The 24,920-nt window shown below is 40.6% G+C and overlaps 1 protein-coding gene across 1 annotated transcript in view; it reads left to right on the forward strand.

Moving 5' to 3' along the window:
• Positions 1 to 609: 609 nt before the first annotated feature.
• AMN1 (antagonist of mitotic exit network 1 homolog) overlaps positions 610 to 24,920 on the forward strand; it is a 72,630-nt gene continuing 48,319 nt past the window's right edge. The window contains exons 1-2 of the mRNA XM_021284787.2: positions 610 to 775; positions 10,241 to 10,460. Coding sequence (XP_021140462.1) covers positions 10,432 to 10,460 — 29 coding nt within the window. The 5' untranslated portion in view covers positions 610 to 775; positions 10,241 to 10,431. The remainder of the gene's footprint in view (positions 776 to 10,240; positions 10,461 to 24,920) is intronic.

Genomic DNA, 24,920 nt, shown 5'->3' on the forward strand with positions numbered 1-24,920 from the left:
GTACACAGGCCAGAGGCTGTGATCTAGTTTTGTACTGCTTCAAGGCTGGGATTTGTCAACAGTTGCTTAGTCTGGGCTTGCCTTCCCTGCCCGGGGCTTTGCTTTAGCTTTTTAAGTTGTAACAGCAGTTACCTAACACTCAGAATACCTATAATATAACCTAACTTGTTTTAACTTTAGTTAGCTTTGTGCAATTGTGTGCTATACTGTTGTAGTAGTTTGGATGTATTTCTGTAAGTAGAGTTAGTGAAAATAGGTCATTACTCTGTGTCAAGAGAACTGCCTGTGATCTAGAAGTGTAGAGGAGTACAAGCACAGGATGATAGCAGAGTCCTTGAAAGTGCAGTCACCAGATGATACTGGAGGCCCCAGGGTTATAAACAAATCACCAGCGGTCAGTTACGTGTCACTGAAGGAATGCAGCCTTGGGAGCTGGATAAAAACCAGGTTTTAAGGATAACAAAGAGAACAAAGAGCAAGTATCCAACATACTGTAGACACAACCACAAATAGTTAATTTTGTTATAATAAGGAATTGTGAAGCAATAAAGAAAGAGGAAGATGTGGTGCATGTTACAAAATACATAAAAATAAATCCAAGCTCGGCCCGTAGAGTGAGGAAGAAATTCACAACACCAACATCAGATTCCTTCCAGTGAAGAAAAAAGGACACCAACAAATCACCATGACTCTCCCTTTCAAGTAAGAGTTGTCACTATCAACACTTGGGGCCAGAGGAACAGTGGAAGGATGAGTCTAACACCAGAGAACAGGGGTAGGTACTAGGAAGTATCTGTACAGCTGCTTTAACTGCCAATTAATGTGCCTTTTTCTGTAATAAAGATATGAATTGGGCTATTAATGTTGGTACCATTGTCACGAGACTGATAACAATGCTTTGCTGTTAAGATTTAGTTATGCAAACAATACGTTGTTCGTGCTAGTAAAGTCTATTTATTCAGTCCACACAAATGTTACATGTTGCAGCCCAATATTGTAGAAAACCAAAAACCTGTGATTCGAACATTGCATAAGGGACATGTAATTTGACCATGTGTAGAATCTGTTGAGTATGTGTTTAACTGATATCAGAACTGAAACCACCTTTAGATGGGTACCTAAGACTGAAACAACAACGAAAACCACAAACCACTAACAGGCTAATAGTTATTACTCCAATGTAATAACAGCTATGAATGGTGCAAGCACCATTGCCTCAGAATCAGGTGTGCAGAATCAATCACTGCTATTCTACAGCGCTATGTATTTCAGTTTTATCTTAGTAAGGACAAATAAACCTCTGATGTTTGTGTTGCCTCTGATTACTTCCTCTAGAAGTCTATTGCAAGACAGATGCAACAATGGGCCGAGAGACGAGGTTTCAGAACTATTTGCTGGTTCAGACAGCACAAGTCTAAGAAACTCTATTTACTGCCAATGATCCCAATAAGCTATGCCTCCATATGTACCTGGAATATTTCTTTTGTCCAAGCATGGGCTGTATCATCTGATTCAGTACAGCTCGTGTCATCTTGCCTTTCTGATGTTTTTTCATGCCAGAATTATTGCCTATGCCGTTGGCAGGGTAGCTAAGAAGGATGTGTTGAATCTGGCATCTTTAGCATCGCAGCCTGGAAAGTTACCCATTTTGTCTTGCAGCCTCTTCGTGCCTTGGACCCCATTCCCACTCTGTTCCCTTCTTTAGGAACTATGTTAGCAGATGTGCTATTCCAGTATATTTCAAAGTATGCAGGTGAAAATTGGTGGTGCAGTTCTCCATTCCTAACAATCCCCTCCAGGGGCTGGCATTTCAAGCTAAGATGTTTGGTTTGAATTTGTTTGGCTTTTACTCTTTGACATTCCTGATGTAACAATTGTATTTGCAATTATCCTGACATCCATCTGCACTAACTGGACTTTACTTGGACTGGTTTTGAATTTGCTGTGTTTGAGCAGTTTTGACATCCTGCTAGTTCTTGTTCACATTCCTTGCTTTGGATCTCCAGGGGCTCTAACTCCATTAAAGCCTTACCTTTGCCTGCATTGACCTGTGCCTTAGCATAGACTTATGGTAGATGCCCTCTCCAGTTTCCCATGTGCCCCATAAACTTTTAAAGCTTGCAGTTGTAGAGAAACTTTTGCTGATGTATAGGATTTCTACATAGGTCATTTGTAGAGGGCAGCCTGTAAGACTATTGTGAGAGGAGTTAATGACCCACATAATACCTAACCCAGGTGTTTGGCCCTGGATCATGAATGCCATGTGACCATGGCTCAACCCTAACATATGTGTATCTGATCATTGTGTAATTAATCAATGTGTTTAATAACAAGTATATTGTTCTGCCTACTTGAAATACTATTGTTCACCAGTTGCACAAATTGGTCCTAGGAACTATAGGTTTATTAATGTGATAAGGATATTATGGTATATTGCCAAGGGACTTTTCAAAACTAAGTCCGCATCCCAAACCTGACTGCTATCAGGGCTGATGAATCAGTATTGTGAGCAAAGTTGTATAAGAGCACAGGTGGGCACAGAGCTGGCCAACATCCCTGTGGATTGGATCTGCACAGCATGCTGTGCCATCACCAGCAGTCGATCCGATGCTGTGCCATCTCAGGGTTTGCAGCAGCACAGAGCTGGGGAACATCACCATGGGTAGGATTTGTGCAGCATGCCAAGTCATCACCAGAGATCCATCCACTGCTATGGCATCTCAGGGTTCTGAGCAGCAGAAGGGATGTAAGTTTTTATAACTTGCTATCGCCTTTTCTGAGGTAACTATTTTTCTTGAGCATGTTTGCTGCTTTCTTGTTGGGAACCAAAAAGAATAAACATATTGTGATACAAAATAGTCATTAGTTTTTTTAAAAGAAACTGCTATTGATGTGAAAACTTTGATTTAAAACTAGCATGAAAGTCGGATGGCACTGTCTTGACAGAGAAGATTATATATGAAGTCAGGTAGCAAAAAGGAGTTAATGTATTTGTTGCAAGATACTAACATAAAAAAGGTAGACCCTGAAGAAAGAAAAGAAAGGGAATAACTATTTGTCACAAAACTGCCCTTCCCTACAGAAAGAGCAGCACCTGACTAATGGTTGATTTGTTTGGGGCAAAACTGATGTAAGGTATCAGCCTCCTTATGCTGTGCTTTACTCAGACACAATAATACAACTCATTTAGCGAAAATTCATTGTGCTTTATCTGTTGTAGTACCATCATTTTGGCTTAGGTTTTGCTTTACTCAGACACAATAATATAATTAATTTAGCGAAAATTCATTGTGCTTTATCTGTTGTAGTACCATCATTTTGGCTTAGGTTTTGCTTTACTCAGACACAATAATATAATTAATTTAGCGAAAATTCATTGTGCTTTATCTGTTGTAGAATCATCATCTTGGGTTTCTGTGGCCAACTTTCTAAGTCAAAACTTGCAGACTTTCCACCTGCTTCTGATACTCTTGCAACTCAGTTATGTTTTGCACAGCAGCAGTTAAACGTGCCTGCAGGTCTATATTTTCATCTTGTATTCCTTGGTTTGGTACCTGCCGAGTGTAATTACTACGTTGTTGTATTTCCTGTTTGACTGTTCCATCTCCGAGAGTAAGTACATGCTCTTTTCCTCTGAGAGGGGATAATCTTTTGAATGGCATAAAGCAGATGCTATTTGCTTCTTTTCACTTAGTTTCTATAAAGTATGATGTCTATCAGAACTTTTCTCAGTAGGGCTGCACTGTCTGGTCTCATTTTATCAGTCCCATGACTAGGCCCCTGCTCTTGAATTATCTTCAGGAGAATGGATGGGTGGTCTGCCACATAACTTCTATTTTCTTTTTTTTAATTTTAATTTTTATTTTTGTTTCTAAACCTATTTATTATCAGCCAACACATACAGCTGATCTGCCCAGAGCTATCATTTTCCTTATCCAATAAGCTACCCTTCAGTCTGTGTTGCTGCTAATGTAGCAAAATGAGAAAGGAAAACCGTGTTTTGTTTTAAACAATACTGATTTTGCTTACACTCAGGCTCTTATACCACCAAACTCACAAACACTAAGAATACCTGTCATTTTCAAGTCATCTTGGTCAGACTGCTTGGAGAGTCTGTGGTCTGGCCAAGATGACTTGCGTACGACAAGGAGGACAAGGGAAACCAGCTGGAGAGGGGTCATCATATCTCTTGACTGGGGAAAATGAACTGGTTTTTGAATGTGCCTTTCACTCTTCAGGGTACTTCTGGAGTTGACAGTGATTGTAATCTTTTGTCTTTTCATCCTGTCCAACCTTCCTTCGCTGATTTGTGTCTCTCTTTGTGTCTTTGTGTCTCCCTCTCTGAATAGTTTATGGATCAAATCCTGTTCTTTATCTTCCTGCCATTCTCTCCTCACATCTTCAGTTCTGCCCTTCATTTTACCAGTATGGTCACTGACATTCTGGGATCTTGGTAACAGCCTAATGTCTATGCCACCAACACTCACCATTCTTTTAACCCCTCTGTTACTATTTCTGCTGGTGCTTTCAGACACATATGTGTATTTACCCACCTTAATGATTCTATTACAAATCTCTGCATCAATAGACCAAACCACTATATAGAAATTGACTTTTTTTTTTTCTCCAGCTAAATCATCAGTCACTGTGTGCAGTACCTACCTTTTTTCTTTTCCAGTGAATGGGTCCAACCACTTCCTTTCACAACAAAGAGTCAATAGTGAAAGATTTCTTCTTGCTTTCCTGCCTTGGATTCTCTGCCAACCAATGCAGCAGTTAATGAAACAAAACTCGCTACAAGACCATACAAATGGGGAAATTGATTTTTATTAAACTTTGCAAATCAGCTGACTCTGATTACTCATATTTTCACCAACAGAAGTATCAGTATGTGTGTTTCCAAGTACTCTGGCCAGGACAACTTGTGCACGACATGGGGGACAAGTCGTCCTTGTACTGAATCCTCTCTACATGTCCTAAGACCCTCTTCATTGCTGAGAACAAACTGGTTTGGGACAGGCCTTATATAGCCTTTAAGAGTCAACAGTTACTGTGATCTTTTGCCTCTGTATCTAGTTTCACTCCACATGAGTCATAGACAACACTGCTGAGTCAATACTTGGCTTTGGTTTTCCTCATCTAGTTATCTTCTGGCTCCACGCCAGTTCCTTTATCTTCCCATCATCTTCTGGTTTCATTTTCTTACTGTCTGGTTATTGAATGAAACCATGCATGGGTCACACTGTCATCCAGGTGAACTGCCGACCTTAGGTAACAGCATCTGCCGTTATTTTAGTCCTTGTTCTACTGTTTCTTCTCATGTTTCCACTTGCCCAAGCACATTTCTACTCTCACTTTGTTCAGAACAACCTGAGTATTTATGAAACAAATGTTTGCATTAGTTCCAAATAAAGTTTAGAGTTCGTTTGCAGGTTAAGATTTCAAGTTCCTTTCTTTTTGTACATTATCAATCACTAACATAACATATGTAAATTAAATTGCTAGTTTGTCTGTTCTGTTTTCAAACAAGTTCTAGCTGGACTCACCATAGGAAAGCTCTTTGTTTCTGATGTGTTTCGCCTGTTATGCTTTCCAGTTCTTCTGTATCTTTTTAGTAAGAATGCTTTCAGTACAGGATAATATACTGTTGTAAACTTGGTAAGACATATACGGTGTTCACGGACCTATCAGCCTAGGATCATGTAATGTCTTAAGAGCTGAAGCTTATCAAATTCCCTCAAAGTAGTCTTACAGTTTTCTTGGCTTACCCCTCTGAAGAACATGTGCATCACCATCTGTTCAGCTCCTCTCTTGGGTTTCCATAATTTTCACATGGAAGAATACCAGTCACAATATAGTTCAATGGAAATACTTCATCCCAAAGCTAGGCTGGTAATGCCTTGCCTGTGCAGGGCCAGGCTCAGAGGTAATTTATAGCTCTGCCTCTTTGCTGCATACAAACCCTCTTTAACATGCTTGATTTTTACCTAACTGTTAAACAGCATGCTGTCTTACATGGGTCAGCTTGCAGCCTAGTTTGTTTGCAAACTGGTCTTCGAGATAAGAGTCTAAGATTGTCTGGAGTACCCCAGCTCTGAAGGGCACCTTTGCCACTTAAGTCATTGATTCAAACAGACTAAGCCTGGCTGAAGCATTGGTAGAGGCTCAGCTTTGCGATTTGTGGTAATTTAAATTCTGCAGTTACCATTTTCCTTCAGGTTTTTGTAATGGTTTTATTTGATTTCTCTGCGTTCCCATCAGTGTGGGGATTATGTAGTACCATGAACGTGTGCTTAATAACCTGATATTTACATATCAGTTGAATTAATTCTTCTGTGAAGTATGATCAGGATTTATGATCCTAAAAGAACCTCCTGTGGAAATCATGTATAATGTCAGGTACAGAAGTGCATAAACCTCTGTGCTATCCTTTTCTAGGAGAGAGTTTCAATCAAGCTGATTAATGATATGGACGAAGAAAAGCAAATAGTTATTTCCCATTGCTGTAGTTTGCAGGAACTTTGAATAAGTGATGCCAATGTCATGGTGATGACCATGGTTCTTGTGGTACTGAAGATTAATCTTTATTCTCCTGTGGCTCATTAAGGCTGCCGTGTATCTGATTAATCAAGCCTTGGGGCACCGGAGTGTTTGGGGTTTTTTTCTGTTTTGGTTTTTTGTTTTGTGAGGTTGGTTGGTTTGTTTGTTTGTTTTATTTTCTGACCATAGGTATTTAGTGCTTGTTTGGAGTATTTTCAGGATTATTGGATTAAAATCTGCCTGCAATACAGAACACTTTATGGGCAGTACAGCTAGCTCCCTGCTTTTGTACAGGGAGTACTGTTTCTTCTGCAAATTTCTTTCACGTTTGTGAAGTTTTAAAACAATCTCTAATGTGCACATACGTTATGCCATATAGCGCATCCTTGATAAGTTCTTTGATATCATTTGAATACTCTTACAGAGTTTGTCATAGGCAAACTTAACCACACAGGACCTACTTTAAACACATAACTTGAACAAATTACAGCAGTTATAAATGATTTAGGCACAAAGCTCTGAGTAGATGAGCAGAGGTATGTGTGGAGGATATGGCAGGGTGTTTTATGTATCTTTCCATGCAAGAAGTTTGCATGACAGATGCCTTGTTCTGGAGTCACATGAACATGTGTTAATCGTGGTCTGCAAGGGACCTCCTGGAATCCATAGTGACTCCTCAATCCTCCAAACATGAAGCTGGATAAAGTTATATGGCTCCTTCCCCGGGCACTAAGCAATACAGGAGTTTCACATTAGTTAAAGTAATGACAGTTTTGTGTCACAGTAAACATCATATATAATATCAACATAAACCATAAAATTCACATGAGCCTTTATTGTTGGTTACTCAGTCAATAAATATCTTTATATACTAGATTTATACTACAAAATTTCCAGTATAGACTTTCTTTTGCATATAACCTTCTTCCTGGCCATAGCTGAAAGTGTTTTTTACCATCTCAGGTCCACTGGAATACAGCCTCATGCATACAAACCTAACTGATGTGTTTGACATCTACAGCAGGAGCATCCATTAGGAGCTTGGATGTCCAAGCTAAAAAAGCTTTCTCTCACAGCTGTTTGTCAACAGCTGGAAACAACTGCTTCTGCAGACTCAGTAGCCAAGTGCAATCTAAACCTGACTCCTGTTGAATCAAAAAACAATCCAGAGAGGCTCACTTCTACCACTTCCACAGTATTTTTGCCAGCACCCTCATTCTCACAAATCTATTAATTTCTAAGCAGCAGCATAAATTCTGAGCTCACTCTTCATTGAACATCATCATTAATTTTCTAGACACTGTAGGAAAATTTCCTCCTTGTGGGTCACATTTCTTTTCTAGTTTGTGCTGTCACCTGGATGTGCATTTCAGCTGTGTCTCAGCTCTGTACCATTGGGAGCCCTGTATAGTGATTGTCCCCATGCACATTGAAGTTTCCACTTTAAAATCCACTGTAGGCAATCGGTTTAATACAAAGGGGAGTATTTACACCAACAAAAATACCGTGCCAGAAATAAGTTAGCTACTTTCACCAGCTCCCACTGAAACTAGAAGCAGCAGTGCAAAGCTGAGATTGGTACCACATAGATAGGCAGGGTGAGGTCTGGAGGAGCAAGACCTGCTCCCATCACATCAGCTCATTTGCTTGTGAAACCACAGCAAGAATGTATGGGCTGAGCCAATTTAACAGCTTATCACCACCTTTTAGTTTAGGTTTATTTTTCTTTAAGAACTTGTAGCTGTGGCCCTGTGCTTCCCCTCCTCCCCCCACACCTGACCTTTTCCTGTAAGCTTGCTCAAGCCATAACCACTGCTGGTGGTCGTGACAGATGGGTCAGGTCACAATAGCTGCGTCCAGCTCAAAGTGGGCTCAGGGGAGAGAGATAACACAATAGCCAAGGGCTAACTTACAGCAATGTGCCCACCTAACCACAGTGCTTGTCAATGTCCAACTCAGGTCAAATTTGGAAGAAACTAACATCTGCAGTGGGTATGCAAATATGACTGTGAGCCAATGGTCTTACTCCATAAATAGCAAACAGTCCAGAGCCCTCTGAGCTCTCCTGCACAGCAGCAGGCTGCACGCCAGGACATTCCCATGAATAAGGATGCCTCTCGAAGTTATTTTTCAAGGTTGAGAGATCCCTTGCTGCAATAGATCCTCAGTGACTAACAGCATGCTAAACTTTGAAATCTTAGCTAACTGATAAAAAGGACTGATTGTGCACATATAATCTTTTAGACATAAACCGCTGACCATATCTGAGACTAAGTCTGGATCTAGCCCTACCTAGACCCCTCTCTGAGAAGTTTAGAAAGCAAGAACCTCTGAACCTCATAACTCAGTGGAAGAGGTCTCTCTGACAGTTTTGTCTGATCCTGTCCTCTATGCAGTAAATAATCAAGCATGCCTTGCCATCAAATATTGTTAAACCACTGTTGCATTTATCACTGAACTTCGTTACCTCCCTGTTTTATAAAGTTTATTGTTGCTTTTCTTTTCGAGTGAAGTGCATCCCTCTCAGTCCATCCATGACAACGGTGCATCTTTGGGCTGGGTTCTTTGTAAGGAACCATTGAAGGAGGAATGTTGTTTTCGCAGCTGTAAACCTGAAACCTGATAAAGACTGAGAGACATCTGGCTATCAATCTTGAATGTAAAACAAAGTCTCTTTGAGCTAATCTCAGAATGCAAACTGATTCCTGTGTTTAGAAGATAAGCTAGGTGTAAGGGTAGCCAGAGAGCCAGCCTGGCAGATGCACTCAACCCCCACCCCAGACAAACCAGCAGCAGTTTGGTCCAGGCTCCAGAGGAGGGAAGGACCTGAGCTGTAGCCAGGCCAAGAGCTCCTTCCAGGAGACCCACAGGGAAGCAGAACAGCCCACTGAACACCGGTGGCTTGTGGGCACAGGGAGTCTTGTGCAGACTTTTCCTACTGTACGCAGTTTGACTACAAGCCAACCACTTCATTCTATAAATACAACGGCCTGGATGAGCCCACTTCGAGCTCTCCCTGCTAAATGAGTGAGCTGTATGGCAACGGTTTTACTACTCACAGGTCAATGGATGAGCCCAATTCAAGTGCAATATTAATCATTTAGCTTAAGTAGATGCACACCAAACGCAAAGGATTATTTAGAGATATAGGGTTGTATGATTTTCAATGTACTCTTTGATTCATGTTACTTCATAGACTAGATCTGCTAAAATTTCAAGCTTGTATTTACCAAAAGTAACTGCAGACTACACTAAATCCCTACAAGATAAAGTCTAGCTTGCATTTTGCTGAGAAAAATAGGACTGACTGGGAAAACAATGATCCAAGGATAACACAGAGACATCACAGACCTCTGCAAAGCAGGGCCTATTTTGCAGAAGAAAATGTTTATCCAGACAAAACAGCACCTTCAATGATATGGACCAAAACCAGTGTCTACAACTGAGCAAAACAAGGGCCCATGTGGAGTCAGAGAAAAAGGATCCAATGGAGAGCAAAGGACCTGGTGGCAAAATTTTCCTATTGGACTAAATCCTGGTGTGAATGGTCTGTAAAGATATAAAAGTTTGTAGTTTTCTATGCTTGGGTGGACCTCTGTGTAGGTACCCGGCTTGAGCCAGCCCTTTTGTTATTTTACTCCATTAAATATTTTTCCTAAAAATTTTGCTTCCTGAGAGTCTACTTTGCATGTAATTACAGGTCTCCCCTGAAAGTTTGCCTTCGGAGCTCTAAGTACAGGCTCCGGAGCAAATGGTTATCAGGGGAAGAACCCTGAACATTTGCATCATGACGAATACACACGTCACCTGAGAGTTTGCCTCCGAAGCTTCAAAACACAGCCCCTGGAGTGAACAGTCCTCAGGCAGAGAAGACGCCTGAAGATTTGCTTCATGAACAAATACACGTACCTGGAAAGAAGGTAAGCGATATCTGGTTTGGTATATCTCCCCCACGCTGTAAATAATATAGCAAACCCTCCACTGAACTCTTTAAGGCCACGCTTCTCTTTAAGAAATCTAAATATTGTTCTGCAGCAAGCAGAACCCTGAAGTCACTCCCCCATGACAGCCAGAAATCCATGCTTTAAATGGAAATAAATAAATAAGGGGGGGCAGGAGGGTGTTAGAAATAGATTAATGGGAGGCAGGCATCGGGTAGTCTGTAAACCCTGCAGTACCCAACCAGTGGGGGACTGGTGAGGGAATTTGTGTCCAGAATTCAAGGGGATATAAGCAGAGTTTTTTTGCCCTGTTCCATGTGCCTGCCTTTACGTAGAACACCTGGTCTTGCAAAACCATTAATACAATATACTTTGCTAAGAGATTCTGCCTGTAATAAACTTAACAATATATTTGTTAATCAAACCGGTCTAAATGGATATGTTATCAGTGGCTGTGAAAGCTGAGCATATAACATGATATTAGTACATGCTGCCATTAAACAATGCAACCTGTATGCAGTCTTTGTAAAAAAAACTTGTTCCACAGATATGTGTAAAAGCCTAATTTAGTGTACCTTGCAGAACATTCAGTAAGAGACTGACAGAGGTAAGGGTCCAGTTGTAATAAATTTCGACTTAGTCTTGTAAGTAACAAAAGTTTTATTTTTAATCAAGCAATAAGCAAAGACAGCGCTGGGTGCGGCCTAGAGACCTCAGTCTCCCTTGCGGCACGCGCACACAGCTAATGCAGTTTTCTAGGTTTTATAGTCCATCTCTGGTCCACAGCTTCCGGGTGTAACTTTTCACCTTGCATCATGTGGGCATTGACTGCTGTGTAGCCAGTTTCGATCGCCTTACTTTGGTTACTTATTAGGTAAATGCATCAAGCAGAGCAAAGCAAGTAAGCATACAAACACTTCTTAGAACTCAAACATCTGCAGGAGCTTTAATGAACAAACATTTCTCAGAACTGCTTGTTACAATTTCCCCCTTTTCTATTTTTTTACTTATTTTGTTTGTTAAAGCGTTGCAACTCTTGACCACTTAATACTAATAATTCGGTGTCGTTTTGATCATGCAATTTCTCATATTTTGCTGTAATCAACATCAACATAGTGTACCATATTGGGCTGCATTGACTCTGGCTCACTCCTCCTTGCTTTTTAGTTAGTGCCTGGGTGTGTAGCTCGGCCAATATTTTGGCATAGTTCCACTCAGGCTCTTGTTTCTACCGTTTCTTATTCCTCTGCCTCACCCGTCGACCCGGTTGCTTCGAGCCACGGGGTAAACAATCTTCTCAGCAGCAAGAATATTCTTCAGGAAACCCTGAATGCTTTTGCTCTCCATGCCTTTGTTTATACGCTTCCCAATTATAGTCTTTGACTATAGGAGAGTGGCATGGTATTTTCTTTATGGTAGTTCTATAGCACACCCTTGTTATTTGTATTTTAGAGGGGTTGGTTCATTAGGGTGAGAGCAAAACCACCCAGGCTATATTTCATGGGTGTATACACACCACCAGTCAGGACTGTTGGGTTGGATCTCTTTTTCTTGCGACTTTTGATTTCAATGCCAAATCTGTAATTTCTAATTCTATATTATAACACTGATTGCATATTCCTCTAGGGGAATGCCATCTATACAATGCAACCACCAATTGTTTCAGCACACTATGCACCTAAAGCATATAAAAAGGATAACAATTACAACTTATATTAATACATCTAACTCTATGATTTTTACAAATGGGATATTCATAAAAAACTTTATCGGGTTTTTTTTTGTACTTGCACGATATGATTCAACAAGCCCAAGTCCACTTACTGTTTCCGTAGTTTAACTTTCAGAGGGTTGTCTGTGGGCTCTACAGTCCAGGCGTTAGTCTTGACTGGACCTTTAACTTGGCTGGCGTGTATCCACCCCTTTTCGGCAGTTCGGATGGCTGTTTCCGTAGTGAGTAAAACAACAAAAGGTCCCTCCCATCGAGGGGTTAATGATGTTTCTTTCTGTGTTTTTATGAGTACGTTATCTCCAGGTTCTAGGGTATGTATTTTTATGTCCAGAGATGGACCTGTACCACCAACCCTTTTTCCCAAAGGTATTTCCTTCACTTCAACAACTTCACTAAGTAATTTTTCATCTGAAAATCACTCACTTTTGGGTGATCTTGTGGCATTTCTAAATTGAATGGCATTCCATATAACATTTCAAAGGGTGATATTCTGAGGTCTGTTCTTGGCTGGGTCCTTATGTTTAACAGTGCTAGCGGCAAACATTTTACCCATGATATCTTAGTCTCTATCATTAATTTAGTAAGCTGCTTTTTTATCTCTTCATTCATTCGTTCGACCCTTCCCGAGCTTTGTGGATGCCATGGAGTATGATACTGCCAGTCAGTACCTAGCGCCTGAAAGATTTCTGTAATAATTCTTGATGAAAAATGTGGGCCCCAGTTGGAATCGATAGCTTCAGTTATTCCATATCGGGGAACTATTTCTTCTAACAATATTTTTGCTACCGTACGAGCAGTGGCCCTAGTTGTTGGAAATGCCTCCACAAAGTGCGGGAGATGGTCTACAAGCACCAATAAATAGCGGTATCGCCCGACCTTTGGTAACTCTGTAAAATCAATCTGTATTCTTGAGAATGGCGGGTATGTGAGTTCCCTTCCGCCGGGAACTCGTTTCCTTATTTGTTGTTTATTTTTGCTCTTCAAATTGTTTGCAAACAATCATGTGTTAATTGTTTGCTAGATTCCCCATATAAGAACTGTGCAGGGTTCTGCAAGGAAGTAATTTCTAGGGTTAATTTAGGGGATTCAATTAAAATACTCTAATATTTTAACAACCTAGAATCTGTTATCCATTTATCAGATTTTTGTTGCAAAACCCCTCGTATATTATGTGGTGTCAAAACATGCAATTCTCCTCCAAATGTTATTTTTTGTGCTTCTACTAGTAATGCAGCTGATACTATTGCTTGTAGGCATGTTGGCCAACCCCTGCTAACGGGGTCTAGCAATTTAGATAAATAAACTACCGTTTTTCTATGTCCAGCCCATTCCTGTGCCAAGACCCCGTATGCAGTCCCTGCATCTATATTAGCAAACAAATAAAATGGTTTCCGTATCATCTGGCAAGCTCACCACAGGGGCACTTATGAGCTCTTTCTTTATGCAATCAAATTGTTCCTCATCTTGTTCCATCCATAGTACCAATTTTTCCTGTGTTAATTTTTCATACAAAAATTTTACCTTCTTTGTATAATTTTCGATCCATTGTCTACAGTATCCAGTTAGTCTTATCTGTCATTTAGACTTTGGGGCTGGCAATGACAAGATCCCACTTACTCTTTCTGGGTCCAACTATTTGGTCCCCCTGCTTAAATAGTGTCCTAGATATTTCACTTCTTGATCAACAAACTGGAGTTTGGTCTTTGACACTTTGAGCCCCTGTAGACTAAGGAAATTTAATAATTTAATACTTTCTTGTCTAACCACTTCTTCGTCTTGCCCTGCTAACAAGAGATCATCTACATATTGCACTAGTACCACTTCTGGACTGCGCTCCTATCCCTGCAGAATTTGTTCTAAAGCTTGCCCGAACAAGTTAGGTGACTACGTAAAACCCTGAGGAAGCACAGTCCATCGCAAAGGCAAATAGTCTCGGCTCTCTTCATCAAGCAGGCAAGCCCAAAAGGCATCCTTTAAATCTATAACACTATACCATTGATCATTCGGACCTAATTGACTCAGAAGGGTATACAGGTTGGCCACTACAGGGAATCGACTCACGGTTCTTTTATTCACCTCCCTCAGGTCATGTACTAGTCTCCATTTTAAAGGGAGACATGCAGGGCTCGAGTAGGCCTTTTTCTAGTAATCTTTCTATTTCTGGTTTTAATCCCCTTCGACCCTCTTTGGATACTGGATATTGTTTTACACTAATGGGTATTTCTGGACTAGAAATTTTAACTTTAAAGGGTGTTATGTCCAGCTTCCCTACTGAGTCTTCTGTATACCATACTTCAGGATTAATTTTATTTTCATCTTCCACCCTGAGAGTACATAATCTTATCCAAATTTCTTTCCCCGTTACTTCTAAATTAACACCCAATTCAATTATTAAATCCTGTCCCAAGAGATTATATTCAGCTTCAGGAACTAAAAGTAAATTTCCCACTCCTATTTTGAAATCGGCTTCAATAACTACTCCTTTTACAACAAGGACCCAAAATGGCTCTCCCTTTGTCCCAATTATTTGCATAGTGTCAGAAGATATCTCGCATCCCCTGGGTAAAGTTTGCATGGTAGATCGTTCTGCTCCAGAATCTACAAGAAATTCAATTTCTTGCTGCTGAGGACCCACTTTTAGTTTTATCAAGGGCTCTGTTCCTTTTTCAAGTCCCCATCAAAAAGAGCCCCTGACACCCCTACTCCGCTTTAAACATTTTCTCATCCGCCGTTTTCTTCCTACAGTTCCGCTTCATGTGCCCTTTCTTTCCACAGTAAAAGCATTCTATCGGCTCACCCCGTTCCTTTGCAGTCTCGTCATTAAGAGGTCTTGCCTTAGGACTAGGCCCCTTATACTGTACCCTTCAGTCTCTGGACTTCCATTGCTGCTGAGCTGTACCTTCTCTGACTGCTGCAACCATCATTCGTACACTCCTCCGCTCTTTCTCATCCTCTCTCCTAACATACACTTTCTGAGCTTCCCTCAATAGTTCATCTAACCCCACGATTTTACCAATCTCCTAATTTTTCTAGCTTTTTCCTAATATCGATCCAAGATCTACCTACAAATTGTGTTTTTAACAGCGCCTCCCCTACAGGGGTGCTGGGATCTAATCCCGAAGATAGTTGCAAATTCTTTCTAAGCCGTTCTAGCCATTCTGTGGGTGTTTCATCTTTTTTCTGGTGTTCGCTAAACACCTTTCCAATGTTTTGACCCCTTGGGACAGACTCCCTAATGCCTTGGACTAATATAGTCCGTAGGTCTTGCATGTGACCCCTATGTAATGGATCCTGGTTGTTCCAGTCAGTTCTCTGCAGCGGCCGTTTTGTGTCGGCTGCAGGACCTTGCTGATGTTGTTCATCCCAAATCCGCATAGCAGCCCTATGGATCATTCCCCTCTCTTCTGCAGTGAACAATATCCCTATTATCGATTGTAGCTCATCCCAGGTGTGTACGTTGGGCCCTAAGAATTGGTCAACCCGCTTCGCTACTCCCAGCGGGTCTTCTAATAGACTCCCCATTTCCTTTTTAAAATCTCTAACGTCTCCAGAATTGAGGGGCACCACCACATATCCCATCCCTGCCTGTGGTCCTCCCATTGCAATTTCTTGCAACGGGTATAAATGTCCCGTCACCTGATACTGCTGCTGTCTAGTTTTACTAAGGGTGACAGGTCCTGTGGGTTGGCTAGGGTCCACTTCCTCCAGATTCGGTATTAATGGTGGAGCGTTTGGGCTAGGGGCCGGCACCAGGGGTAGTGGTGGCGGTACATAAGGTGGGGGGGTTACGGGGATCTCTTCCTCATGCCGCTTATCTCTTCGTGTATCATGCTTCTCATCCCCCTTTTCTTTTAACGGATACAAGTTGATCCTAGTTTCTGACCCTATCCATAAGCGCGCATAATCACTCTCCTCTTGACTAAATGGTTCTTTTGAGTTAACATAAAGATTCAAGGCTTGGCAAATCCAGTCCTCAAAGGACCCAAATGCTGGCCAAAACAAATGGTCCTTACGAATTTCCTTACCACCCCAAACCTCCATGCAATAGTGTATCATTTTTATTTTACCCTTACCCCTTCTAGAGGAGTAATCATCCCAATATTTAATCATTAATCCTAATGGACTATCCTGAGGGATTGGTGGAAGTTTCGCTTGCAAATCCCCACCCATGGGACCAGAAGGTCTACTTTTCTTCTGTCCCATCTTCCAGGGTACACTCACACACACTCACATGCGCTCCCCTCGTTCGTGACTTGCTCCCTTGCGGGCTACGAGAACTGCACTACTGGAGGGTCCGCACTCACTTCATTCGCAATTGAATGTCTCGGTTGTCGTACCCTAAGAATCCCAGCCCCAACCCGAGTGGAAAACTGGCCTATACTTACGCGTCCTGCGTCTTCACTCAGAACTTCGTGCACAAATTTAAGGGGCTGCCAGCATTTACTTTGCTTATTGCAAACACACACTTCTTAGAACTCAAACATCTCCTTATTAGGTAAATACATCAAGCAGAACAAAGCAAGTAAGCATACAAACACTTCTCAGAACTCAAACAAACATCTTCAGGAGCTTTAATGAACAAACATTTCTCAGAACTGCTTGTTACAGTTGCAAGGTCATGTGGTAGGTAATGGCCTCTTTTTTCTATTTTCCAATGTAATGAATATTCTAATCTCATTAGTATTCACTTGATAGTGAATGAGATACACTGTCCTTCCTTTGTTAAATGTTGCACCCTTAAAACTCCATCACATTATGCATGTGCACACATATAAGCCTACTTCATTTCCTGCTGGGATTTCTCCCATTTTGAAATCTCTGGAGACAACACTGCAGTGAGCAATACATCTGACTTCATAGATAAGGCTCCAGACCCTTTCAAATAGGTAGAAACTGAGAAAACAACAAGTTTCTTGGGTAGAAACAGCATATGGAGAGAATACCCAGCTTCTTCCTTTTCCTCAGCTGGTGGTGTAAGATTGGGAAATATGGGTTTAGACTCCTTCAGATGAAGGAAAAGAGGAATATAGAGTCTTCATTCTGTTTAAGTAGATGGGTTATATTTCCTTTACTATTCTGGTTTACAAACTGATTGTAAAATGACTAGATATCCTAGAATGTGAGGTTTAGCAAAAAGGGACAGCATGGTGAACACTTTTGGATGCGAACAAAAGTATTCAGTTTATCTGTGGTAGCATGCTGAATAAAGTGATTAGATGTGGTTATTTGAGAAAAATAACTGCATATTCTGTGCTTTGTAATGGAAAGGTGATTACAAGGAGTGCCCCTGCAAGAATAGAAGGTCCCTCACACAATAGGTCAGATTGAAAGCAATCAGCCTCAGGCCTTTTTTGTTCGAATGCCAGATTGCATTTCAAAGTGAACCATTATTAAAACATTCACCATTGTTTCAGAAATTTCTCAGATACTTAACAGTCACAACAAAGCCAAAATCTCCATTTTCCTCCCATTTTACTTCTATCAGATGTTTATTTCTTCTGAATAGAACTATTGCAGGTCAGATAAGCTAGAATGGGCAAAATAAAATGTATCTTGAATGAAAAGTCAATAATTCATTGTTAACCCTTAATTTAACCAAAATAGTGCAAATGGTTATCATTAGTGCAGCCAAATTACAATTATATTCATATGCATAGTCTAAGTTTTCTATTTAGTACAGAAGTCTCTCTAAGAATGTCATTAAAATTGTCACACAAAAGCTTCCCAGCATTTAGCCCTTTTCTTTGATGTTATGCTTTCCTTTTCACTGCCCCTCTGGCTCCTTAGGTTGCTGGCTTTAGTCTGGGAAGGGGTTATAGAAAATTGTCTGCCTTCCAGGCCCTCCTTTCACTTACAGATATGATGTTGATGGTTGACAAGAGGTCTGATGGTGAATATGTGGACAGTTTCTTCCTCATCCTACAGTCTGCTTGTTTAATACATTTTCTAACATGCAACTTGCTCTTCTTGCCTGAGTATGTATCTCTGTGTTAGAACTGAATTTCCCAGTTCACACTTGATGGACACTCTTTCCTCTTTGTCACCCCTCTGACCAGTTCTGCCCAGCTCCCAAGTTTTCATTCCCTTAACTATCAGCAACAGGCCACTGGTGAGTAGTTTCAGCACCATCCCATGCACACATTCAAAGCCTCTGTTATTGCATGCACATAGTCTCCTACACATTTGGGCTAGGGTCAGAAACGGGTCATTCCACTCAGAATAAACACTTGTTACTATCATCTGTTCAAAAATTGAGGTTGTACTGCACAATTATACGAAGCTAAGCAAAAATAAAACAAATTCAACAATAACCAACTGGTCATTAGAAAAATGCTATTATACACTAAAAAAAAAATCTAGCAAAGCTCTGGGCAAATCACAACCAGCGACAAGTCCTGAGACCTGTAATGTCTACAAAGCCTGTCACCTGTAACTCATGAAGGAATCACCATATTTACTGGTCTACAAGGATATGGATTTCTGATTCAAGCTACAATGACTTCTGCTGATGCAGAATCAGAATAACAGAAACTGGCCAAATTAACTTGATGAAGGATTATTTAATTAAAAGCTACACCAAGAGCTACTTCTATTTGACACTCAGACTTCATCCCATTCCAGTGACCACTGTTGCTAGTGATAGACGGCTTCGTAGAAATTTACTGTATAGACAGCAATGTACTGTGTAACTCTCTAACAGTTAAGAATGTATGCAATGTGATCAGCTTAACTAACAGAGATAGGGGCCTAAACTGCATCCTGGGTGGATAACAGGAGCCACCAGCACTCAAGAAGTTGACAATCCAGTTCCGCAGTTTGGACTTCAGCCAAATCAGCATGCAGATCTAAAGGTGAAAAATGCACAGTGAGGGAGACTATGAGCCTTCATCCAAAAGAACCCAACCTGTGACCAACCAATCCAAAAGAACCCAACCCATGTGTGTGCCATGAGGAGTCCTATGATAATGAGTTCCAATAAATTATTATAATAACCACACCTATTCCTAGAACTAATTGTATGAATCCAACCCCTATTATGAATATGTATGATGTGTTAACATGAAATAGCTACTTTTGAGGCAAAAGGAGTGCAAGCTTTGGGAGCAATCCCCGTGCACCCTGGTGCCAGAACAAACATACCTGCTTTATAACTCATCTCCGATTGTAGAATTTATTCTGCACATCACTAGCTCTAAAGGCTCTTTTTGATCTCTGTGTCATAAACAACCTAGAGCATTAAAAGTACTGTAGCTAAAGAAAGCCACTTTAGTTACAAAAAATATTTCCCTACACACAATCCCTACAGAAACAAATGGAGAAACTGGAAGCTTGTAAACAACAGCTGCATTGCATGAAGTGTATTGCAAAGGACTCTCAAATATTAAAATTAAAAACAAATGTGAGAAAAATCAACAGTCATCCTTTTTTGCTTCTCTATAATAATGACTGGTGTCCTGCACCAGGATTCAAAGAGTAGCACACTCCTCTCAGGGATCTCAGCACCATTGGATCACTGCCAGGAAACTCCAAAGCTGGTCTTCAGAAAGGAGTTATTTTTTCTGCTGGCAAACACTTGGCCAACTTCAAGGCATTAACACATTTGTCTCAAGAAGGTATTGAAGAGAAGCTGCTAAATTCAAGTATGCTGTGATTAAGTTACAAAAGACATACCCATCATTAACCAACTGACATGATAAATGCTTTCTAACCACCTGCAAAATGAGAGGATATTTTGCTCCTTTCCTAAAACCTGATTTTAGATGTTAGCAAACAAGCAGCAAGACAGGGAGAACAGACACTGAGAAGTATATAGACCTTGTCTACCTGTGTATTCTGCAATATTTCTACGGTCAAGCAAAAGTACAGAGTTCTTGGGGCACATGTTATGCTGGCCAGCAACACTGAATGAGAAACCAAAAGCAGCAGATACTTTTCTGGGTACTGCTTCTAGAAATGGGGGGTGGGTCAGTGAAGGAAGATAATTTAAGCTAGCTGCATAGCTTTATTAATACCTGCTTCAAGCTACAGTGAAAAACAATTAAGAGAGGTGCTTTGTAGCACAACAGTGTGATCAAATAAAGTCTTTCTCAGCCAGAGAGAGAGTCTGAGCCTAGAAGGATCCATCCCTGATCTTACAGTGTAGTCAATATATCAGAACATGAATTCTTGACACTAAAGCACTTCAGCATGCTCATACGAGAAAGTTCAGACACAATCAATAAAACTGATAGTTCTTCTCCACATTACCAGGTGTCCGTTGTTTGATTCAAGGTGACCCAGGCCCTACAGAACATGACTAAAAAGCAATCCAAATTTTTAGCCATTGTTACTGTATGGGATAACTGTTAAAAAGCAATTAAGATACTTAAAAGAAAAGGACTAACTAAAACACCCAATAAACTCTGCTCTGCAACTCAGTGATTACAGTTCTATTGATTAATCTCGAAAAACGTTTTTCAGTAAAGGAGAATAATTTTATTTTAATGGGTGAATAAAATGTCTCACTTCACCAATAAATTTTATTGTGATTACAATAAGTGTCATGTACATCCATTTAGAAGCAGACTGGCTAGCAAATCAGGTCCATTTTCCAAGGTTAAGTTAAACATTTGAAGAGTCTGTCATGGAAGAGGGATGCACATCACTCAAAAGAGAAGCAGTGGTGTGTTTTATGAAGATAAAATAACAATTAGACAAAGTTTGATAGAATTCAACAAGGTCTGATGGCCAGGTTCACCTTATTAATTACTGCATGAAGGAAACATACAAAGCAAAATTGAGTTAGAATGGCTCATACAGGGACTGGACTCCTTTTTTGAGCCTACGTGCAGTTTGGATCCACTCTTACTCTGAGAGTTGGTCAATGGTTCATTGTCCTGGTTTTGTTAAAAACAAGTTTTCTCTTTCAGTGAATTTGCCTGTCAGCTAAAGCCTTCATATTAACTGCATTTTCCTGGAGAACCAGACACATGTTTTGGTAAACCTAGCAATGGAATGCAAACTTATTGATAAGCATAGATGGACATCTCGCAAGAGGGGCAACAAGAAACTGGTGACCAAGAAACTGACCAACTGTGTATAACATTCCATTCACGTGAATACTTTTATATAAAAGTGGGAGATCATGAGGATCTCGTCCCTTTTGCCTTTGCTTTTTCCCTTCTGCTTATGGCCGACATCAGAAGAGGACCTTGCTAGTCGTCCCTGAGAGCTGAGGCCTAGTGAGAGACTGAATCCAGCTCCGGTTGGCTGCAGAGTCCAATCCAGGACTTTGGGTGCCGGCTCTGCAGTTGCTGAGACTTTCAAGATTGGTTTTGTATATTTTGTATTATTTTCTCTATTCTTATTAGTAGCATTAGTAAAACATCTTTAATTTTTTCCAACTCTCTTCTCTCTGTCCTTCTTTCCCTCCCGATCTCCTGTCCTGAGTGGGAAGGGGGGAGAGGGGATTAACAATACATCTGCCAGGGTTTTATTGTCACCCCGCAATCTAAACCCTCGACATTCATGTGTAATGGAATTATCCATACAATATTATCACAGTTTAACCCCAGCCAACAACTAGGACCACACAACCATTCACTACTCCTTCCCCCCCTGCACCCAATGGGACAAAGTAGAGACTTCAAAGGGAAGGGAGAAACTCATGGTTTGAGATAAGAACAGTTTAATAAGACAGCAAAATAAGATAAAATATTACATATGTATAGGTGATGTACAATACTATCTCTCATGAACATCAGTCCTGTACATCCAGTCCTGGAAGACTGGAGACCTGGACAGCAGTTCATGCTTGAAAATCGTGACACCAAACAGTCAGTCCCAGAAAAGAGAGCAAGAAGGCAATAGGTCAGAGCTGGAAAAACTGGCTCCAGCTATATACAGAGCATGATACTGATGGTAGTGAATACCTCATTGGCAGGCTGGATGTCACTCTATGTGCTGTCCTATTATGCCCCCTCCCAGCTTCTATGCACACCTGCAGCTGAAGTTGAAAAAGTTTTTGGTCTCCTTGGCAACAGCCAAAACATCAGTGAGTTCTCACATTCTTTTCTTACCAACTCTGCAATACAGCCTCGCTACTGGAAAGAAAAAAATTAACCCTCTCTCAGGGAAGGTTAACTCTTTCCCATAAGAAGTTCAGTGTGTTATCACATTATCATACTAAATCCAAAGCAAAGACCATGCTTATTACTAAAACCAAAATATTCTAACTACTATGAAGAAAACTAACTCAATCCCACCACAAATTTTTTATCACCTGAGCAGCTACATAGATTAGTAATGCTTTGTGCTATCAGTCACTTTACAAGGATCTGTTGTGGGTAAGATATCTCAGTCTTAAGGAGTATCCTTGAGAGGTGTCCCTGCTCAAGAGGAGATCACTGCCATGCAACCAGCTGCTTCAGCAGGAAGAAGCTCAAAGCTTTCCACAGGCTGTCCATGTTTGTTGAGTGAACTAGTTGGCTGCTAGTCAATAGTATAGACAGGACATATGTCTTGTTTTAGTGCTGATACTTTGTTTTGTACCTTTGGTTGTATTGTAACTTAGGGCTTTGAGACCATTTTTCAAAACACCTTCACTTCCTTGTATGTGAGCCAGCGACTTTCCAGCTCACAAGTACACCTCAAGGATGTGAGGCCTGATGCTTCTTGGTCACCTTGAACCAAAATATGGCTAGGAGTCAAGTGTATCCACCACATTCTTCCATTGCTGCAGAATAAACCTAATATCCAAGTACACTATATTTATGCTCTTGTAACATAAGAATACAAGCAAAATCAATATTTCTGCCATTTTTTATACAAAGCATTGTAAGAGTATGGGACACTGAACTTATCCAGAATCATTGGTGCCAAATACCCAAATTATATTGTGCAAACCAGTAGGAAGTCTTATCATGCAAAACAGCAGGAAGTAGGAGCAACACCCTTATTTCGCAAAACAAATGTAACAGATGACGTATAACAGTCAAATCAACTGAGTCACACCTGGCATGTGTCAAAGGCCTCATAGCCTGATGTTTCTTCAGTAAAGCAAGCAAGATTCCCATGCATCTGTACCAAATTCCCCACCCATGCTGACTCATTTGGCCTCACCAGCCCTCCAGAATTAACAATGTTTGCTAAGGACCAATCAACACACAATAGTGGACTTAGTCCCATCTCAACAAGAGTATAAATCAAGCATTCAGGATCCTCCATTTTGAGGATGAGAATTTGACTCCAGCATATGGGACAAATTGACAGGTTTGCTCTCTTCTCTCTGCCCCAAGCAGTGATGCCTCCTTGGTAAGGATTGCACTCTCAACTGTGTCAAGTAACCCCAGGGAATTTTATTTAGGTTACATCCACATTACAGTTAACAGCCTAATTATATTTTTACAGTTAGTGCATATATTAACAGCAATTCTGAATTTGTTGTACCTGTCACTTCAATGAATTATCTATCTTTTCAACTTTGCAAATCTGTTTCAGTGGAAGTTCTTGAGAGGACTCTGACAGTCAAATGTTGGCTCTGATAATTGGCTACACACAATCCTTTAGGCATGAACCATTGACTAAGTTCAGGAATAAGACTGCATCTAGCTACACCTAGACTCCTTTCTGAGAAGAAGTTTAGAAAGCAAGGTGATCCATTCTGAACCTCATCATTCAACGGAAGAGCCTTCCCAGCCACGTGTCAGACTCATACTCTTAACACAACACAGGTAACATGCCTTTGCACAAGACAAAACTAGACAGCAGATAAAGCAAAGTGTGAGTTCTGCAAAGTAAGTGATCAAATACACTTTTTGGCCATATCCTATTCTTTTGAATATATTGTTTTGTTTGAATAACCTATCTCTGTGTGAGTGGCCAGGCTCACTGGAATTCCAGGCTGCATATTGTGAACGGAACTTGACCTGGTTGCTTGGTTACTGTGGGCCTTGAAGACCGGTACCAAGAGATAAGGGGATGGCTGTCAGCAGAGGCTGCAACTCCTCTAGATAAGAACATAAGAAAAAAACAGACCACACCAAAACTGGAAGACAAAGACAATCCCATTAAAAACAAACAAACAAAAAAAAACCACACAACAAAGAAACACCCAAACCCAGAATTACCATTGGACCAAAAGGTGCATATATAGTGTGTGAAGGACATGTGAAGAACAGGTGCACAGATTGTGAGGGTTTAAAAGCCCAAGCCCCTTTTGCCTCAGGGTCCCTCATCTTGAGAGGCAACCAATATGGACTGTTTCTGTGTTGTAATTTCCTTTTTTTTCTTTTAATTTTATCTTTTCTTTAAATTGCTTCAAGCACAGATGTCTGAGACTATGCCATCGGAAACATAGGGTCAGAAATATTTCTTTAACATGTGGAAGTCTGTGGGTGGTCCCAAGTCATAAGACTTTTCTAAAATGAGGTTGGCTGAATCCACACTAAAGTATTACAGAAGTAGCCTTTTTCCATTCTGTTTTTGTTGGTTGGTTGTTTTTTTTGTGTGTGTGGTTAGTTTTTGGTAAGCTACATTTTCTTTTTTTCACACACCAAAATGGAAGATACTTGAAACAAATTCTTCTCAACAGTTTGGCTATTGCATAACTATGTAGTTGACAGGAAGTTTCTCCTGATTTAAGCTCAAATACATTAGACTAGCTCTTACAGATATCATAGATGACTAAGCAGCCAAGAGCATATCTTCTGACCTTCATCCTCAAATAT

The sequence above is a fragment of the Columba livia genome, chromosome 1 (assembly GCF_036013475.1).
Source record: "Columba livia isolate bColLiv1 breed racing homer chromosome 1, bColLiv1.pat.W.v2, whole genome shotgun sequence".
Lineage (NCBI taxonomy): Eukaryota > Metazoa > Chordata > Aves > Columbiformes > Columbidae > Columba > Columba livia.